This window comes from Mesoplodon mirus (genome assembly GCF_964341445.2).
Source record: "Mesoplodon mirus genome assembly, chromosome: 16".
NCBI lineage: Eukaryota > Metazoa > Chordata > Mammalia > Artiodactyla > Ziphiidae > Mesoplodon > Mesoplodon mirus.
Window position 1 is genome coordinate 27,151,558 of NC_138992.1, and position 20,053 is coordinate 27,171,610.

A 20,053-nucleotide genomic window follows, 5' to 3' on the forward strand; every position below is an offset into this window, starting at 1 on the left:
AAGAAAAAAGATTCTGGTCTGAATTTTCTGCATAGGGGATATAAGTTAAAAGCAAACAAATGAACGGGCAAAAGCCCCACACTTGTCCCTTACATATAAATACTCTTTTATTTCTTCTTAAAACGTAGTTCTTTTAGGCTATGCACATTTGACTTTCATTACTTGGTTAGAAAGACCTGGTGCAGACAGAATATTTATTAAAATGTAAATTAAAATTGCCTGAAAGAAAAAACATGCAGAGAAAATATTAGAATAATAGTCCTTGGGTTATAGGAGGTGGAGTTAGAACCTTTGGAAGATTTAAGAGAAGAACCGTTTCAGAAGAGGAAGAGCCAGATCAAAGGGTCACTGATTTTGGACAAAACTGACTCCCCCTCATGGCTCTCATTCCATTCACTGGAGGCACGACCGTTCTTCCAGACTCGGAACCCTGAAGCCATATTGAATTGTTCCCTCTTCATCCTTTGTATCTGATATGTCCACATCTCACCCTCTCTTTCTTTGAAAGCTCTCTCCGGTTCACACCTTACTTTACATTCTCCTGATAGAGAGTCGTACTACTTCCTGCCTGAATTACTACCAACAACTTCCAAAGTGGTCCCTCTGCCACAAGTCTCTCAGCCTCCAATCCTGCCTGGTCCACAGCTGTCCGATTTATTGTCCCCAAACATCACTTTCCTCATTGCTGCCACCTGCTCACCACTCACTTTCTTCATTGTCCCTGCACTAAGTTCAAACTCCTTGCTCTGCCTGATAGTGGGGATCCTCCACAGCCCTTTCCCTCACTCTCCTTCTCTCTCTCTCTCTCTCTCTCACACACACACACATCAATCCAATCTTACTTTTTGCTGTTCCCCAAAGACTTCATTTTAGTCAACCAAATCACTACGTACTATAAAAATCCCCTTCCTGACCCCTTCTCCAAATCCATACCATTCTCATCCCAGCCATGTCCTTTCTGTGTAAAGTGCTGTCCCTCTTGACTTTTACTTTCCAAATTATCCTCATCCTTCCAGAGCCTTCTCAAATGCCACCTCTTCCATGAAGGCTTCTCTGATCCCTCTAGACCCATAATTTCCTTTCCTTTCTCTGAACTCTCCTCCTATCTATAATCAAGACTGAATTACACAACATATTACTGCAATACACTTCTTTTGATTTATATGGCATCCCTTGTTTCTCAAGGAGGGTGTTATTGACATCTGTAACAGGGCACTTCATTGTGCAGGGCTGTCTAGCACATTGCAGGTCATTTGGCATCTCAGCTCAGCTCCTGACGCTAAGTGACAGGGATGTTATTGTGACAACCCCAAATTCTCTGAATACAATTCCAAATGCCCTAATTATTAAAAAGATCCTTGGAGAAGTTGCTATATCATATACACACCTGCTCAACAAATGATCTTTGTTTAAATGGTGAATGCATATTTTAAAGAATAAATATTTCCCTTACAGTTGCCAACATATTAAAAAAACTCAGAATGAGACTAATTAAACATTCAGATGAACCAACACTCTATTTTAGGTGTCTTTCATAAGGTATTTCATTAAACCTTCACACCAACCCTGGTTGTTATTTATCCTTATCCTTAAAGATGAGGAAACTGAGGCTCAGAGAGTTCTGCTTACCCATGGTCATACATCCAAGCTTGAGTAGAGCGCTGGCATTTTAAAGCCCAGGGTATTTGGAGTCAAATCTTTGGCTTTTTCTCTTACCACTCAGCCTCTATAAGGGCAGCCTATTTGTAACAGCTTTGAAATAAGAGTGTGAACATGTAACACAATTAGCAATTTAAAGCACATTATTAATGCTGATAGGTGCTAATGACTATAATTGAAAGGGAAGATATTAGACCAGACAAACAATTTTTTAGAATTTAAAACAAGGATCTAAATTAGAGTCTAATGAATGAATCTACTCCCTGACCTTCTTTGCTACAGACATTACCCCATGTTTAGTCTCTAACTGAGATGTACGTATTCTTTACTCTCTTATTGTATTCTTTACTCTCTTAATGTTTGCCTTGGCAGATGGCCAACAGATCTCTCTAAGTTTCCCTTAATCAAGTTTTGGGTAATAGATGCCCAATACAAGGCCCAGTAAATATGCCTTGTATTAGGTAGTACTGCTAGACCCAAAGCAACAGAAATCTAAGAGCTGGCAATAGTTGCTCAACTCTTCCCTAGTTGCTCAAGTCTTTTCTATCACCTGGGCATCTTTAATACTAAATGTTATATAAACCAAGTATCATGGTATCATTTAAAATGTCATATATATTTCTTTCTAGTGACAGTTCATTATTCATTTCATGCATGTCTAAAACACCTACATTTATTAGTAACTTATTTCACTATGTGCCCAATGTCCAATTACAATTCTTCATATTTCAGCTGATCTAGAGTTTAGGAAGTGATAGTGTGGATGATTCATGTGCTTACTTTAAAAAGTACACTCATGGGTTTCCCTGGTGGTGCAGTGGTTAAGAATCTGCCTGCCAATGCAGGGGACATGGGTTTGTGCCCCGGTCCGGGAGGATCCCACATGCCGCGGAGCGGCTGGGCCCGTGAGCCATGGCCGCTGAGCCTGTGCATCTGGAGCCTGTGCTGTGCAACGGGAGAGGCCACAACAGTGAGAGGCCAGTGTACCGCAAAAAAAAAAAAAAAAGTACACTCAGTTTCTATCTGTGCACATAGGAAGAACTATATTCCTGCAGGATTTTAAAAAACAGAAAGAAAATTCAACCCATTTGAAAGAGCCAGTATTGTTGATTTCAGGTTTTTCTTTTCAGCTCTGAGGATGTTTACCATCTATTTTTTTTCTGTTTAACAAAGAAGGAAAAGGACCTGAAAGCCAAGTTCATAGATAACTTAGAACAATTGTGTAACTATAGGTAAATGTGCATATGATATAAAAGTATTTCATTCCTGTATTGTCTTATAAACCATATCTACTGAAACAAATTGAAACCATTTGTTTAACTCATATACAACCATTATTCAACTGTAACCACCTGAGCATTCAGGTGATCTGAAACATAAAAGGATTTTCAGTTATGCTTAGCAAGAAAAACAGACATTTAAAAAAAATTCAATAATTGTTTGTAACAAATTGAGCTTGGTGTTAGCCTTTTATTAGAACATTTCCTGAGCAAAGTGCATTTTGAACTGCTACATGCTGGGACACTTTGTAGGGAGGTGGAAGAGAAGGTAATAGAATCTTTCTCCACTAAGACTAAAAAAAAGAAAAAAGTCCAGTAACCCCTCTCAGTTTCATTATTGTTTTGACTCATCTTTTCTCAAACTATCTTGTGAAATATTTGTCAGACAATAGAATTCTTAAAAATATCCAGCTGCTCCCTATAGAAGCCAGAAATGGTCTAAATATTTTGATAACATTTCTCAGAGAGGCGCAAACACTTTAAAGGTGGAATTCTAGGGTTTTTGTTATATTTCCTTATATCCTAATAGCATGTGAACTGGTATCTGCTGATGTGCTATCAACATTTTCCCATCTATTTTTAGATCTTCAGTTGTTTTAGAGGTGGATTTAATATGTAAAGCAGAAGCTTACACTGTGAAACATTTGCATGATTGTATTTTAGTTTTACCATTAGCTAAGTAGGGCAAAGTTGATCCCATCTCACAGGGAACTCTCTCCCACATTTTCTCTGTGGACTTGGAGGTTCAGATTTGCTTACCTGCTTCCTTGAAGATACTGTGCTGTTGAAATACCTACTAGAGGTCTTTGAATTCAAATTCTTGTTCTGATGGGTTGAGTCATTTTTCCATGTCTTAGAGTTTTCTTTAGGATCTGAAGGAATGGGATTTAAGAAGAGGATCCTAGCTATGAATCCATAGAGGACAGTGGCCAGGATCATTGGAACAACATAAAAGACACCAAAGTCCATTAGGTAAATAGGTGAGTAGTAATTCCTGGAGATCTTGTAGCCACAGGACACCACAATAGCATCTTTATAGGTGCTAATATTGAGATCCAGCAAGAAGAACCACAGCATACAGTAAATGGATGTGAAAGCCCAGACAAAGATGATGATCTTTTTGGCTCTGGAAAATGTGCAGAGAAATTGGGCTTTGATGGGGTGACAGATTGCTATGTACCTCTCAATGGTAAATGCTGTGATTGAACAAGAGGATGCATTAATGCCCAAGTACTGGAGGTAAGTAATGCAGAGGCATCCAACGTAGCCATAAACCCAGGAACCATAGATACTGTCCGTTATGTTGGGGAGGCCTGCGGCCACCAGGACCATGAGATCAGCCACTGCTAGACTCACCAGGTAGCAGTTTGTGGGCGTCCTCATGTGCTTGGTTCTCATGACCACCAGGACTACCATGATGTTGCCCACGATGCCCAGACCACAAATAATAAGCACAAGTAAGATGGTGACCACTTGGTATTCTAGGGCCACCACGGCTCGAGGCTGAAGCTGTGTTTGGTTCAGTTCACTTACTGTCTCATTTTCCATCTCTAGTGGCTTGAGGTTTCTCTGAAACACTTCTCAACACATCTTCTTTCCAGTGCCCTGCCTTTATCACAGTGGTTCTCTCCCCCTGTGAAGAGTTACAGTTCATATTCATTCACAGCATCACCAATTCTGATCAAGTCACAGTCACTTACAGGTAATTCTCCTCTCCTTTCACTTCCCATTTTTCGGCAGTAATAGGGCTCATATGTACCCCCCAAAACCCCTTTTATTGCAACTCTAGTGTAGGATGGAATAACTGTTTTGACTACCTTACCATAAGAGGGACCAGTTTTTTTCTTAATGGAGAAAAATGCTCAGGAAAAGAGACGGAGAAAATGCTCCTTGTTTTGAAAGAGTGCTCAATGGAAAAAAAAAAAGAAACAATATTTGCTACCTGAAAAATAAATACAAAGACATCTCTCAGATGCCTGGGAAAAGTACAATGGAGAAGCAAAAGATATGAGGGGGGAAAAGCCAAGAGGCTCAATGATCAAGCTTGACAGAAAATTAGCATCTGCCTCCTCTGTTCTCAAAGGGTGAGATCCCTTTGCTACAAAATAGCAAGCCTTTAAAGCTACCTCTCCCCATGCCCTCTGCCCTGCAGACCCAACAGAGAACAATTTCTTCTCTTACCTTTTCCTCTGTAGTGTTGCCTGCTTTTCCAGGTGGATGAAGCAGTATTCAGCGCGAGTTTCCAACGCTGCAGAAAACCTCATCTACTTTGTTTGACAGGGAGACTACTTAGCAGTGCTCTGTCTTCAGAACTGCGGTTCTTCTAAACCCTTGCAGCCTTTCCAACTGATGACAGACCATACAGCCGCAGCAGAAGCAGCAGCAGAAGCAGCAGCAGAGAGCCTGTCAAATCGTAGATCGTCCCCTAATGAGAACATGCTCGCTCTCTGTCTCCCCCGCCCCCCTCCCACACACGCGCAAACACACACACAATCTCAAATGCCAGTCAGTCCTCACTGATTCATAATCTTCTCCCCTCGAAGGATTTACTTTTAAATGTGCTAGTGATACAGTTCTAATCTGGAAGGCTGAAATCACCAGCAAGGGGTCCAGAGGCAGCTGGTCTTATAGTTGTTTATAGTTTAAGTTCTACAGAAACTCCAGTACCTGAGGCAGCCCTGAAATATATTTACACTCCCTGTTTGATAGGACTTGGGGATGGCAAATCCTTCTCAGTCCAGACACAGCCCTTGAAGCTTGAGATATGTGTCTGAGCTGAAATCAACTTCTTTCCCTACTATGGAAACCCTTAGACTCCAGTGAACCAGTGAAATTGACTCCCTCCTCTCATATTATATGAATGGAAAATGAGTTGAAATGGATTCTAAACCATTTCAGCTGCAATCTTCTGAGGCTTATAAAGATTTTTTAAAAACCTGTTTGAGCTAAGAACATCTATTTAAACCTACATATGATCTATGAACGTTGTTTTTCAACTCTGGCTCTGCGTCACTTACTAGGATCTCTCTAACTGTTCTGGACGCCTCTCCCCTCTTCACCCACCCTCTGGACTGCCAACCAACATGCACCACCCAGCAATGTTTTGTGTCAATTTATTTCTAGATGGAAATCTAAACCAGGGCCACTCTGACAACCTCCTCTGAAACAAAACTTTATAAACAATCTTTTTTAGGAAAGTGTACTTCGGCTTGATTTTTATTTCTCTGAAGTAGCCCATGGGCAAATCTTTATACTTTTTAATGGGATCTCAGAAAATAGGTCTTTCTTCTCCAGGCACCAACTTTATACACGAAATGTTAATGTTTGTCCACTTTTATTTCAGACTGACAATGAATAACAGCCCTTAACTTAATGCCCTATATAGTGAACAGGTTGATTCTCTACTCTAAGAAGTTTAGATGTTCTTTTTTCTAGAAGATGTTAATGGAAGAATAGATTCGGTGTAGACAGGACCATGAAGGAATCAGAGTCATGTTCAAGGCTAGGTAACAATGGGATGAAGGCGAAGCTTGGATCATATTGAGTGAATTCCACCCTCTGAACCATCGAGGGCTCCTTGAGTATCTACTTCTCCTTCTGAATCTACCAGAGTTACAAATTAATGACCCAGGACTCAGATTCAGGCTTCAGAAATGTATTGTTTGGCCTGCACAATGTAGGCTCAAAGGTAGACTATCGTCTGTCTACCTTTCAATACTGAGAGATTGTATAGTAAATCTGGATTTCTGCCTCTCATAAACATGGAAAGATCTGGCAACCAAGAGTCCATATTCCTGCTAGAAATAATCATCTGAAGCTGAGTAGTGGTTGTGAGTAGCAGACTGTGGGGGGACAGGATGCGTCCCCTCCTCTTTTCCTCCCTCTTTTCTGTCACACAGGCCAGCTTCACTCAGTAATCCTGCACACCTGGCCTCTGTAGCCTTTCGAGTCTTGACTCTTGTATCACATGCAGTTCCTGAGAGAGAAAGTAGAGGGTACCAGCCAAATACAAACTCTTTTACCCTGAATAGGATTTCTGCCCACCTTCTAGTTTGTTCACTCAACTGGTTTAGCAGATTCGGTGCCAGCTTTACTTCTCTCCCTGCCCTAGAGGACAGAGATTACTCTGAACACCTTGTTTCTGGTCGAGTCCTCTGCATTTTGGAATGAAAAGTGCTTTCTAAGGTGAAAGCATGGCCTCCCTACCCCATCCCAACCCCACCACCTCCAATCTGAAAGGCCTCTTCACAAGTCACACTTCATAAAGCACATCTTCCCCTCTCATTGTCCCCAGGATTTTAGTCAGCTTTCAGGCCTTCTGAAGAGACCTTATTTTAAGTCTTGGGTAGTAAACATGAGGGGAGAGAACATCTACAATGCTACCTGCCCTGGCAATTCCACCTCCCTCCAAATCTTAGCACATTCTTCAGCATTTCTATGTAAGGACATCATTCTGAGTCTTCAGTTGGTGTCCTTATTCATTCTTTTAGCACTTAATTGTTAAACTCTTACTATGTACCAGGCATCTAGTATATAACATTTTGTTTTCACCTTCAAATAGGTCATGGTGTGTTGGGAGAAGCGGACTTATGAACAGTTACAAATATGCATAGATACGTTGAGAGGGCTTAGGTTGTGAAGGGGAAAGCATTTGTGGGTGGCAGGCACAGCAGACTGAGGGGCCAGCGAGGGCTTCCGAGGCAAGGTCACATCTGAGAACAGTCTTGAAGAAAAGTAGAGCTTCTTTTTGAAGGGTGGGATGAGTGAAGATATTCTGACTGGAGGAGATAGAATATATAAGGCCCAGCTGTGTAAAATGGCAAGGATTTTGGGGGGTGGGGGGGTAATTTTCTGATTCTGCTTTGGCCGTGAGGAGTATGAGCTGTGACGAGACAACCGCTGATGACCACCAGGCAGCTTGCAGAGTAAGGAGCGCTCCTTTCTGCTCTGACTCAGACCACCCTTGGTTCCGCCTTCCCTCCCCTTTAGCTAGTTCCTTCCTCTCTGGAGAGTACAACCTTCTGCTTTCACCATCCCAGCCTTGCCTGTCCCTTATGGTCCTGTCTGTTTTCAAGCTAATTTACGCTCTGTGCAAAATTATATTTTCAAAGTAACTGTGATTTCATAAGGTAAGTTTTTTATTTGTAAATCTCAATCAGACAATATCTAATAAATGCTCCCTAAGTGTAAAGAACTGCACAGAAATGGACCTAGAGTCTGTCATACAGAGTGAAGTAGGTCAGAAAGAGAAAAACAAATACCGTATGCTAACACATATATATGGAATCTAAGGGAAAAAAATGTCATGAAGAACCTAGGGGTAAGACGGGAATAAAGACACAGACCTACTAGAGAATGGACTTGAGGATATGGGGAGGGGGAAGGGTAAGCTGTGACAAAGCAAGAGAGTGGCATGGACATATATACACTACCAAACGTAAAATAGATAGCTAGTGGGAAGCAGCCGCATAGCACAGGGAGATCAGCTCGGTGCTTTGTGACCACCTAGAGGGGTGGGATAGGGAGGGTGGGAGGGAGGGAGACGCAAGAGGGAAGAGATATGGGAACATATGTATATGTATAACTGATTCACTTTGTTATAAAGCAGAAACTAACACACCATTGTAAAGCAATTATACTCCAATAAAGACGTTAAAAAAAAAAAAGAAATAGTGTACAACTAGATTACACTTTACATTTTGGAATGAGATTTTCTTCTCACAATAATATCTTAAATTCTAACCAACTGTGACTTTTATATCTTTTGAGTAATTCTGACTAGAGAGAAATGCATCCTTTGAAAATAGTTCAGTGGCGTCTGTTTTGAAAAAAGGTTGCTAAGTCATGGTTACAGCATGTAGATGGTGCACAAACTTCTCATTGCCCACTTTCAGTTTTGCTCCATTTCCTCTGACCTTTAGCCAGGCCTTCTCAGTCATGTGCCACTTGGCTAGCATCAATAAGAATGAGCATCACACTTACGGGCTCCTTTGTAAGAACGCCCTTGGACTCCAAGCTGGGAGTTTTTTTTTTTTTTGGCCTGGCCTCAGACTTGACCCTAAAGCTTGAGGAAAGATTTAGCACTTCTGCTTCCCACTCTTGGTGTTCCCACCCACACAGCTTGCTCTTGGTATCTGGCTTTCCCTTTCTTGGCTACCCCAGGGAATCATCTGCTTGGCCAAGTCTCTGTCTCTGAGACAGAGTGGCTGACATGATTTTACACAAGAGGAATTCTACAAGAATTCTACATAAGAGGAATTCAGGAAAGCCCTACCCTGGTCTTTGAAGGTGATCTTAGCTGTCTAGGTAGTAGCTGGCTATCAGCTGGTTGTCATGAACCCTTTAGTAGAAAGATGATTATTTATGCTATCAGCATTTCTCAAATGTTAGCGTGCATCTGGATCTCCAGGAGAGCTTGTTAAAACCTGATAAAACGGTCCCCAAATTGCTGTTTCAGTAGCCCTAGGGTGGGACCTGAGTATGTGCATTTCTCATAAACTCCAGGTGATGCTGACGCTGCTTGTCTGTGGACCACACTTCGAATAACCTTGTACTATATGATCTAGCTCAGCGGTTCTGGTGTGGGAGGTGGGAGCAATGATGAATCAGAATAACCTAGAGAAAATTTTAAAAATTTACATATCAGCTTAGCCCTCCTAAGTATTTTGGGCTTTGGTGTATGTCCTCAGATTGGACTAGGGCCTGAGAAAGAGAGTGGGGCTCTGGACAAAAGCAACTGACTTGTTCTCCTCTGTATCTATCAGTTTTTTTCATCTCTGCTGTCATACATGGAGCTTGGCTTGGCAGGTGGGGGATTGCTGCAAAAGAGAATATCTATGCTCACTGTGGTCAAGTGGCACTGGGGTCAGAGATACTGTAAAGCATCCAGCTAGGTCAGTGGTTTGCAGGACCCAGACCATGCTGAGGAGAGGGCAAAATTTAAGGGGGTGCCAAAAACCTCAGTAATTAATACCATCAATATTTTAATGCAATATTTTTAAAATTAAAGTTTATGCAAAAAAGTCTATGATGAATACAATATCAACTTTTTAAATAAAGACAGCATCAATATAACGAATTTTCCCTTTCCATCCCTTGTTGAATTTCAGAATCGTCTGGGGAGTTTAAAAAAATATAGATAGTTAGGTCCCTTTCCCAGATATTCTTATTTAATTAGTCAGGAAGTGAAGCCTAACCTTTGGTATGTACAGTGATGATTAAGAACCACTGAGCTACACCAACAAATGTTGGTCTCTGGAGGTGAGGGAGTGGTGGTATGTGGGCGTCCAGGCTGCGGGAGGGCCAGGGAGGTGAGTAAACTAGGTGTGGGTAACCCACCCAGATTTGGAAAGGTGACAACAGAAAATGTTGGCAACAGAACACTAGCACAGACTCTGGTTCCTGAGAAAAATTATATAACTATACAGATTTCTAGATTTAGAAGAGCAGAGTGAGGTACAGCCTATCGAGTTGAGATTCTGACACAGAAACCACAGAAGACTGGGTCACTGGAACTGGGATAGAAGGTTTGGGTTCTGGAAGTAGTAAACAAAGTCAACTCAGGATTTGATGCTAAGTCACCTAGATACTGAACTAAGTATCCTTCAGAATTTCCCTGTTCAGGTGTAAGCTTGATCACAGAGCTCTGAGTAAAAGAAAGCATTTGGCAAACATTATAGAAAAGATGTCAAAATTCATTTTCGCTGAAATTTAAATGTTAGCTAGAGAAAACTGTTGGCTGTTGATCAACAAAGAAAAATACTTTATGAAATGGGATTATGAAGTTGTGTTTGTGCTTATTGAAAAGGTACAGAACCTGAAAGGTAAATAAGTTGTACAGTAATGTTGTATATTTTGGGCACAAAGTGCCCTTCCTATTTCTCAACCATGTATACTCTTATTTTTCCATTCCCTAGTGTCCACATTTCTGGAGAAAATAAGATCTTAGATTTAAAAATGAAGTACAGTAGAAGTCAACCTAAAAATATTTTAAAATGAAAAAGTAGAAACACATAGACATAGCTTCTTACCCTCTGCAGTATGTAGCATTTGTTATCTGGTTGGGTGAAGCATGTTCAGGAAGTGTTAACACCAGTTACACAAGTTTCCCCAAAGTGTCATGACCTACACAAAAGATTGAATAAGAATTTTAATCAAAACTTCTGAGCTCATAAATCAACTATACTTCAATTTAAAATAAATAAATAAATAAATAAAAAGAAAAAACGTCTGAGCTTCTTATTATTTTGATTTATTGCATGTTTTATGGAACACTAAAATTATTTTTAAAAATTCATATAATATTAAAAAGTTACTGTAATTTAGTTATTATAAAATTCCATTTTGTAAGCTGAACATGGCTGACTCTGGCTGCTAGGAATTTCAAGTCCGAATTTGTATCCTTACATAAATGGTTGTGTAAGACTTTATCAATAAAATGCTTTTTTTGCTTACTAAGTCTATCAACTTTGTATTTGACCTTCAGTTCCTCCTCTGCTCTTATTTATTTATTTATTTGTTTGTTTGTTTGCGGTACGCGGGCCTCTCACTGTTGTGGCCTCTCCCCCTGCGGAGCACAGGCTCCGGACGCGCAGGCTCAGCGGCCATGGCTCACGGGTCCAGCCGCTCCGCGGCATGTGGGATCTTCCCGGACCAGGGCACGAACCCGTGTCCCCTGCATCGGCAGGCAAACTCTCAACCACTGCGCCACCAGGGAAGCCCAATCTGCTCTTATTTATTATGTCAGACACACAGATGCAGACACATAACACTGCTTCCCAGATATGTATATATCATTTAAAAAATCAATTTTATCGAGGTACAATTTACATAAAATAAATTCACTTTAAATGTAGAGTTTTGTGAGTTATAGCAAATACATATAACTTTGTAGCCACGACCACAATTAAGATACAGAAAACTTCCATCATCCTAAAATGTTTCCTGTGTTCCTTCCCATTCAATTCTGTATTCCCTGAACAATTCTATGTTCAGGTAAATGTTGCTCAGCTTTCTATCTCTAGACTATATTTATCTTTTGAAGAGTTTCATATAAGTGCAATTATACAGTATGCACTCTTATGCACACATAAATCAGCATAATTTTTTTTATGTTTACCCATTTTGTTGCATGAATTAGTAGTTTTTTCCCTTTTATTGCTGCACAACATTCCATCATATGGCTATATGGATATATCATATTTTATCCAATCGCCTGTTGGTGGATATTTCACTTGTTTTCAGGTTTTGGTTAATATGAGTGAAACTTCTATAAATATGTATGCAAATACAATGTCTGTAAAAACATTCTGCCATTTTTCTTGGATAAGAATTACCAAATTCCAAGAGTGAAAATTGTTGGGACATAAATTTAGTATATTCTTACATTTTTAAGAAATCACCAAAATGTTTTCCAAAATGATTGCACCATTTTCATACAAATTTACATAATGTTTTGTTTTCATAGAAACCTATATAATGGCTACATATAAAAAATTCAAAGCAGAAAGTAACTGTACACACTTAGGGTGAACTCTGCTTTATGCATTTGTGTGTCCCCCAGCATGCAGCAGAGAGAATACACAGAGTATACAGAAAAGGCAGTTCGTATACAACATGAATTTGTTGTATAAATGAGTGAATTAATTTTCCCAAATGATTGCCTTAAACTTAATTCATAGAACAGATATGCTGAGTAAATGACATAATATATATCAAGCACTCAGTCCAGTACTTGGCACATAATAAAAGTTTAGTATATTTATTATTCTATAAATGCAATGTGTTCATGGAAAATAAAACTGGTATTATTAAATTTGCTAAAACACCACATACCACCTTTAAAATTTCTAAGTTATAAAATATGTCTTGCTGAATCCAATGGGGTTTTTTAGTGGTTTGGCTAAGATATATCTCTGTGGAGATCCTAGTGCTGTATCTCTTTTATTCTTCTAAAACCCAGTAAATGTGAATTATAACATTAAATGTTTTCATGCCTCCATAATTGTTTACTAATTAATTAACAAAATACAAGCATTTGTTCATTCACCATAATTATGTTCATAATGAATGAGGGAATTTGTAGAACTGAAATTCTTACTGATGCCTTTGAAATTACGATTGTGATAGGAAACATTGAAAAAAGTGGCTTGTTTTAGTTGTCAGGAATTGTTGGCTTACATAGTATGCTAAGACAGAAAGGAGAGCACAGAATACTGAAACTGTACATTTTTTTTTTAAAAAAAAGGGAAAGGAAGACTGTAAGTAGTTAAGAATAAAATCTGGTCACTTAATTATTAGATTGTAGTGGCAGCTGACTATTTGGTGTTACTGATGAAATCATCCAAGCACTGACGTGCAGAAGGGATGCATCTCCCTGAGGAAATGTTTTCGGACCCCCGCACAGGTGGCCCAAACCCTTGGAGAAGGTGGGTGGGGCTTGTTGGGAGTGACGGTGATAGGAAGCAGGGGTTTGTTTGAAGGAGATAAGTAAGATCTGCCAAAATCAAAAGTATAGCATCTTAGAGAATCAAAGGCCACCTCAATACTGAAAATGATTTTGTTAAAAATAAAAAGAGGCATTAATGTGGAACAAATTTTCAGTTTGTGACATGTCATAGTAATTTCCTCTAAGGTGAGATACTGCTGAAGTATTTTGTTACAATGTTTCTTAAACTTTCAGTCTTCTGGGAAATACTTTTCGAAGAAGAATGGCAAGAAAGAAGTGTGGTGAATGAATTGAGACAACATTGCAGAGTGATTTCTCACCTTCAGTGTGGAGGTTCATTTGTCAGTCCACCTGCTCATACATTCACACTTGTTAAATGCTGCCTTTTTGAGTGCCAGTTATTTGACAGGCTCTCTGCCAGACTCTATAGATAGAAATGTGAATATGAAAAGCACAGAGGAGTTCCCAGACTGGCAGGGCTGACTTATACAAACTGCCAATTATAATGCAGTGTGTTAGCTGCTATAATTGACGTATGTACATATTTTTAAAGCTGTAAGGTGTTAGGAGTGACTAATTCTATGTGAAATGGTATGGAGTAAATTCACAAGGCCAAGGAGAAGGACTCTTTGGTCCAGGAGAGAAAAAAGCAATAAAGAGTTGGACAAATGGCCCCTGACCAATCAGCTGGGGTGTAGGGAAGCTACCATGCATAGAAAATTCTCAGTGGACAGCAGTAGGTGCCACGTTCTCTCTGAGGATGTCCCATGGTGAACGCTACTCTATCACACGTGCAGTGCCTGACTCCTCCACCCTTGGACAAACATAGAACCCAATGCAAAGGCATATACAAAGCCCATGGTTCTTAACAGACTGACTGGTCTTTCATCCCGGTTCACTCACTGTCTGTGTGACTTTTGTGAGTCATTTAACTTTTCTGCACGTTGATATCTTCATTTGTAAAGTAAGGATAATAAGAGTAGCTATCTCATAGGGTTGTGTGTGGGTTTTTCTTAGGATTAAATGAAGTAATACGAGTTAAAATTATTAGAACTATGTCCACACAAGGGTGTACTGAGTAAATGTTAATGGCTACTATATTTAGAGGAGAAGAAAAAGACTGTTTTCTAAATCTGCTGATTTAAAAAAAAAATAAATTTATTTATTTATTTATTTTGGCTGCGTTGGGTTTTTGTTGCTGTGCGCAGGCTTTCTCTAGTCAAGGTGAGCGGGGACTACTCTTTGTTGCGGTGCACGGGCTTCTCACTTCGGAGGTTTCTCTTGTTGCAGAGCACAGGCTCTAGGCACGCGGGCTTCAGTAGCTGTGGCACATGGGCTTAGTTGCTCCACAGCATGTGGGATCTTCCCAGGCCAGGGCTCGAACCCAGGACCCCTGCATTGGAAGGCGGATTCTTAACCACTGCACCACCAGGGAAGCCCAAATCTGCTGATTTTTGAGGCATGGTCCTCTGAAGTTGTACCCAGCTAAATTCTTGTTGATTTCAAGAAGTGGCAGGGCTGTCTACAGAAGCTGGATGCTCCTCTGTATTACAAAGAAATGACAAAGCAAAGACAGGATTCGAATCTATTTAATGATGAAAGGAGTGCAGAGCGTAGCTCCTTTTTTGCTGAACAAATTCTTTCTTGTTTTTTTCAAGAGGCAGTGATATTTTATTTTATTTTATTTATTTTTTGCATCTCACTCTATTTATTTATTTATATTTAACATCTTTATTGGAGTGTAATTGCTTTACAGTGGTGTGTTAGTTTCTGCTTTATAACAGAGTGAATCAGCTATACATATACATATATCTCCATATCTCTTCCCTCTTGGGTCTGCCTCCCACCCTCCCTATCCCACCCCTCTAGGTGGTCACAAAGCACCGAGCTGATCTCCCTGTGCTATGTGGTTGCTTCCCACTAGCTATCTATTTTCCATTTGGGAGTGTTTATATGTCCATGCCACACTCTCACTTCGTCCCAGCTTACCCTTCCTCCTCCATGTGTCCTCAAGTCCATTCTCTACATCTGCGTCTTTATTCTTGCTCTGCCCCTAGGTTCTTCAGAACCATTTTTTTTAGATTCCATATATATGTGTTAGCATACGGTATTTGCTTTTCTATTTCTGACTTACTTCACTCTGTATGACAGACTCTAGGTCCATCCATCGCACTACAAATAACTCATTTCATTTCTTTTTATGGCTGAGTAATATTCCATTGTATATATGTGCCATATCTTCTTTACCCATTCATCTGTTGATGGACACTTAGGTTGCTTCCATGTCCTGGTTATTGTAAATAGAGCTGCAATGAACATTGTGGTACATGACTCTTTCTGAATTATGGTTTTCTCAGGGTATATGCCCAGTAGTGGGATTGCTGGGTCGTATGGTAGTTCTAGTTGTAGTTTTATAAGGAACCTCCATACTATTCTCCATAGTGGCTGTATCAATTTACATTCCCACCAGCAGTGCAAGAGGGTTCCCTTTTCTCCACACCCTCTCCAGCATTTATTGTTTGTAGATATTTTGATGATGGCCATTCTGACTGGTGTGAGGTGATACCTCATTGTAGTTTTGATTTGCGTTTCTCTAATGATTAGTGATGTTGAGCATCGTTTCATGTGTTTGCTGGCAATCTGTATATTTTCTTTGGAGAAATGTCTGTTTAGGTCTTCTGCCCATTTTTGGATTTGTTTGTTTGCTTTTTCGATATTGAGCTGCATGAGCTGCATGTAAATTTTGGAGATTAATCCTTTGTCAGTTGCTTCATTTGCAAATATTTTCTGCCATTCTGAGGGTGTCTTTTCGTATTGCTTATGGTTTCCTTTGCTGTGCAAAGCTTTTAAGTTTCATTAGGCCCCATTTGTTTATTTTTGTTTTTATTTCCATTTCTCTAGGAGGTGGGTCAAAAAGGATCTTGCTGTGATTTATATCATAGAGTGTTCTGCCTATATTTTCCTCTAAGAGTTTTATAGTGTCTGGCCTTATATTTAGGTCTTTAATCCATTCTGAGCTTATTTTTGTATATGGTGTTAGGGAGTGTTCTAATTTCATTCTTTTACATGTGGCTGTCCAGTTTTCCTGGCACCACTTACTGAAGAGGCTGTGTTTTTTCCATTGTATATTCTTGCCTCCTTTATCAAAAATAAGGTGACCGTATGTGTGTGGGTTTATCTCTGGGCTTTCTATCCTGCTGAACAAATTCTTGAAGTAAGTCAGGGAGACTAGGATGCCCATTCTTATGACTCTATCTGACTGAGGCTTTAGAGTCCCTCTGCCTGTTCTAAAGGGATTCTCCCAAATGACTGAGGTTTACCAAGCTCTATCAAATGAGTATTTAAACAGAGAATGAAATTGCTAAGCATTGTTACCCTCAAACTGCAAGTTAAGATGCAATATTGGGTTGTGAAATCAATTTAAAATTTCAGGACAATTTTTTTTTTAGATTGCAAATAATATGGGTATTATTTCATAAACTTCTAGTTTCACTTAATTTATATAAGCAATAATATGATGGCTGACGCTGTTATAGTGCCTGACACTGTTCTAAGAACTTTAATGTATAGTAACTCAGTTAATTCTCATAACAATCCTAGGAGATAAAGCTCATTTCCAACTTCATTTTGCAGGTGAGAAAACCAAGGGGTTAAACAGCTTCACAAGGACAGAGAGTTGATATATTCCAGAGCCGAGGTGCAGACCTGGAAGTCTGGCTCTAGATGGTATGAGGTACGTGGTGATAATATATAATATACATCTTACTGTGGGTATGGGTCAAATGGGTTTGAAAGCCACTCTGATGCAGAGAAGATAGGCAGCCCCCACCATACCAGCATCCCTGGGCAAATGCACTAGCTCTGTAGGATTTCCAACCTCTTGGCAATCACAGCCAGTGTTAATATTCAGGTTACTTCTGAATCTTAGCCAAATGATTTAATCAATATAAGAATGAAAGAGGAAGGTAAGTGTATGCAAAAGAGTAAGATGTCAAAGTCGTCAAGGGCATGCTTTTAGGGAGAGAAAATGGTGAACTGCTAAGATGTGCAGATTACAAAAAATTCAGTTAATATCACGCACAAAACGTTATTTCAGAAAATAAATGTTAACTGTGCATCTTCTTATTCTAAGGATTGTGGGGAGCAAAGATAAGTAGAACAGGGTCCAATGTTCTCAAATAGTTTATAGTCCAATGGGCGAGACAAGCAAACACAAAATCTGAGTTAGACTATGACCTTGTAAGTTCAACAATAGAAATGAGAAGAAATGCAGTGAGCTTCTCAGTTGTACATAAGAGTGGCCACCAACTTGGCCTGGAGGATGAAAAAAGCTCATGGAGAAGCCAATCCTGGACCTGAATCTTGAGAGTAGAAGGAGGAGGGTGGATTTCAGGCTGAGGGAAGAATGTGTGTAATCAACTGAAAGGGTGGGAAGGTGGAGCATGTTTCTAGAACTCTGGGTTGTCCCAACTTAGTCACTACCATGTTCCCTAGTAGTAAGAATGTCTTTGGGAATAAACATTCTATTTTTTTCTACAACATCCTAATATTTGAAGACGCACTGAACCTTGCCAAAATAGCTGCATGCTCCTAGGCTCTATTGCGTGTGCGTAACTGAATACTAATGCAGCTGGAAAAAGAAAATTTCTACAACATTATGCCTGTCCCTAATACATTCTAGCTGAATCTGCTTACCTAAGGGCTCAGTGTACTTCAAAGATCGAAACTCGATTGATTGATTGCCTTCCCTGGGAGCTGCTGCAGGCAGCAACTTTCCTTGCTTGTCTCAGTTAGATTAGGGCAAGTGTTCGCCACCTCTCCAGGGCAGAACAAGTCATGGGAATACCTTCTCCTCACTCTAGACACATGCTTTTAACGTTTCAACAAGCAACATTAGCTTTTTGCAAACCAGGTTCAGTTTAATGTGAAGTGATCCAATGTCATATGAAAAAATAATTGGCTTCATGCTTGGAAGAGCAGGGAGGAAAGGTGTATGTGTAATGGAAAGGAAAGCCTTGAGTGTCCCATAATGAGCCTGGACAATTTACTTCAATTCTCTGAGCCTCAGTTTCCTCATCTATAAAATGGAGATGTTGGAATAATTGACATGTTCTGGTTTTAAATGTTTGATTTTGAGGTTATTTTAGACTCTTGTTGAGAATCAAAAGAAATGATGTTTAAGGTTCAGGTGGCCCAGAGTCATACTATATTGTCTCTCCTACACCGACATCTTGAGGGAACCAAAATGGAAAAAGTGGGCTTCCTCTCTAAGCTGGACAAAGCTGTCCTCTGGACCTAGGCTGGGAAGTGGGACCCTCTGATTGTGCCCCTGATATATTATCAGGTCTGTAAAACTGCATTTGCTGGCAGCCTACAAGGCTGCTCTATTTGGGTCTCCTGTGTTGGTTTACCTCAGTGTGGAAAATGCCCAAGTTCTTGTGCATCATACACGTAAGGCCACTAGCTTGCAGAGACTGCAGAGGCTAAAAGCTGCATAAGGGAACAGAGCAGAACAACCCACGTGATGTCAAAGAATCAAGCTCTTGGGAATCCTTAAACCCACTGTACATATGCAGATAAATCCCCTTGAGAGTACAGGGTAGTATCTCCTCTTTGGAGACAATTATTATATTTACTTTCTTGCTTTCTGTTCTTGTGGAATGCACATTAACACAAGAGAAAGCCAGAGCTCTACTGGTCTAATGATATATATTTTATGGTTCTTTTGTTGAAAGTTCACCTCTTTTATTGGTTGTCTACTTGACTGTGGTTAAGGAAATGCCAAATCCTGCTCCTGTCCTGTTGCTATAGTGATTCCTGAGAGATAAAAGCCAGGCATGAAATATTCAGCTGTAAGTTTTATCAAACTAATGTTTAAATTAAAAATGGATTTTAATTTACTTATTAAAATATTTGAAATTTGGTGATCATGGAAGCTTTACTTTCCAATTACCTCTGCCTTTTCCTCCTTGATTGCTGTTTCATGCAAACAGGTGCTTTCAGTGAGTGACTCACTTGTATTTTCTTATTCTCAGGTGAGAATCGCTGGATCACAGTGAAGGCAGTAGAGTGGCTAGATCAGCTGAAGGACCAGCATTTTGTTTTTTCAACAGTTTAACCATCCATTATTTGAAGGGAGCCATATAATTAATTTCAAATAAGAGATTTTAAAATACTTCTTTCCCTTCCCACTTGAACACTGGCTCAAATGTTTTTAAAGTCTCAATAATTATATTTTGGAAACTTGGTTTTGTTTCTACAATAGCTCCATTTTGTAGAATGCCTTCATCCAGTTTTGCTGGTGTGCCATGCTTACATTTCTGTCCATACATTTCAAGACAGAATAAGCTAACCTATTGGTGGTAGGTCAGAAATGTGGTACTGTGTCAGGTTCACACACAAGAGCAAAGATTGGAGAATGAATTATCAATAGATGGCGGTAGGTGGAAAGGAAGGTTTGTTTGGACAGCAGGTTGTCACTTGGGTATGGCAAACTTGGAGAATCCTCCCCAGCCCTTGCTTAGTATTGCACAGACCAGGCACCGGAAAACTTTTTCTGTAATAGGCCAGAGAATAGCTATTTTTGGCTTTGCAGGCCATACCAACCTCTCTTGTAACTGCTCACTTCTGCCATTGTAGCATGACAGCAGTCATAGGCAGTATATAA

General features: G+C 39.9%; 1 protein-coding gene across 1 annotated transcript in view; it reads right to left on the bottom strand.

Moving 5' to 3' along the window:
- Positions 1 to 20,053, bottom strand: part of TRHR (thyrotropin releasing hormone receptor) — a 116,313-nt gene that overhangs the window by 32,080 nt on the left and 64,180 nt on the right. The window contains exons 3-5 of the mRNA XM_082601430.1: positions 10,970 to 11,063; positions 5,121 to 5,342; positions 3,699 to 4,572 (exon numbers count right to left, since the gene is read on the bottom strand). Of these exons, the coding sequence (XP_082457556.1) occupies positions 3,699 to 4,487 (789 nt within the window). The 5' untranslated portion in view covers positions 4,488 to 4,572; positions 5,121 to 5,342; positions 10,970 to 11,063. The remainder of the gene's footprint in view (positions 1 to 3,698; positions 4,573 to 5,120; positions 5,343 to 10,969; positions 11,064 to 20,053) is intronic.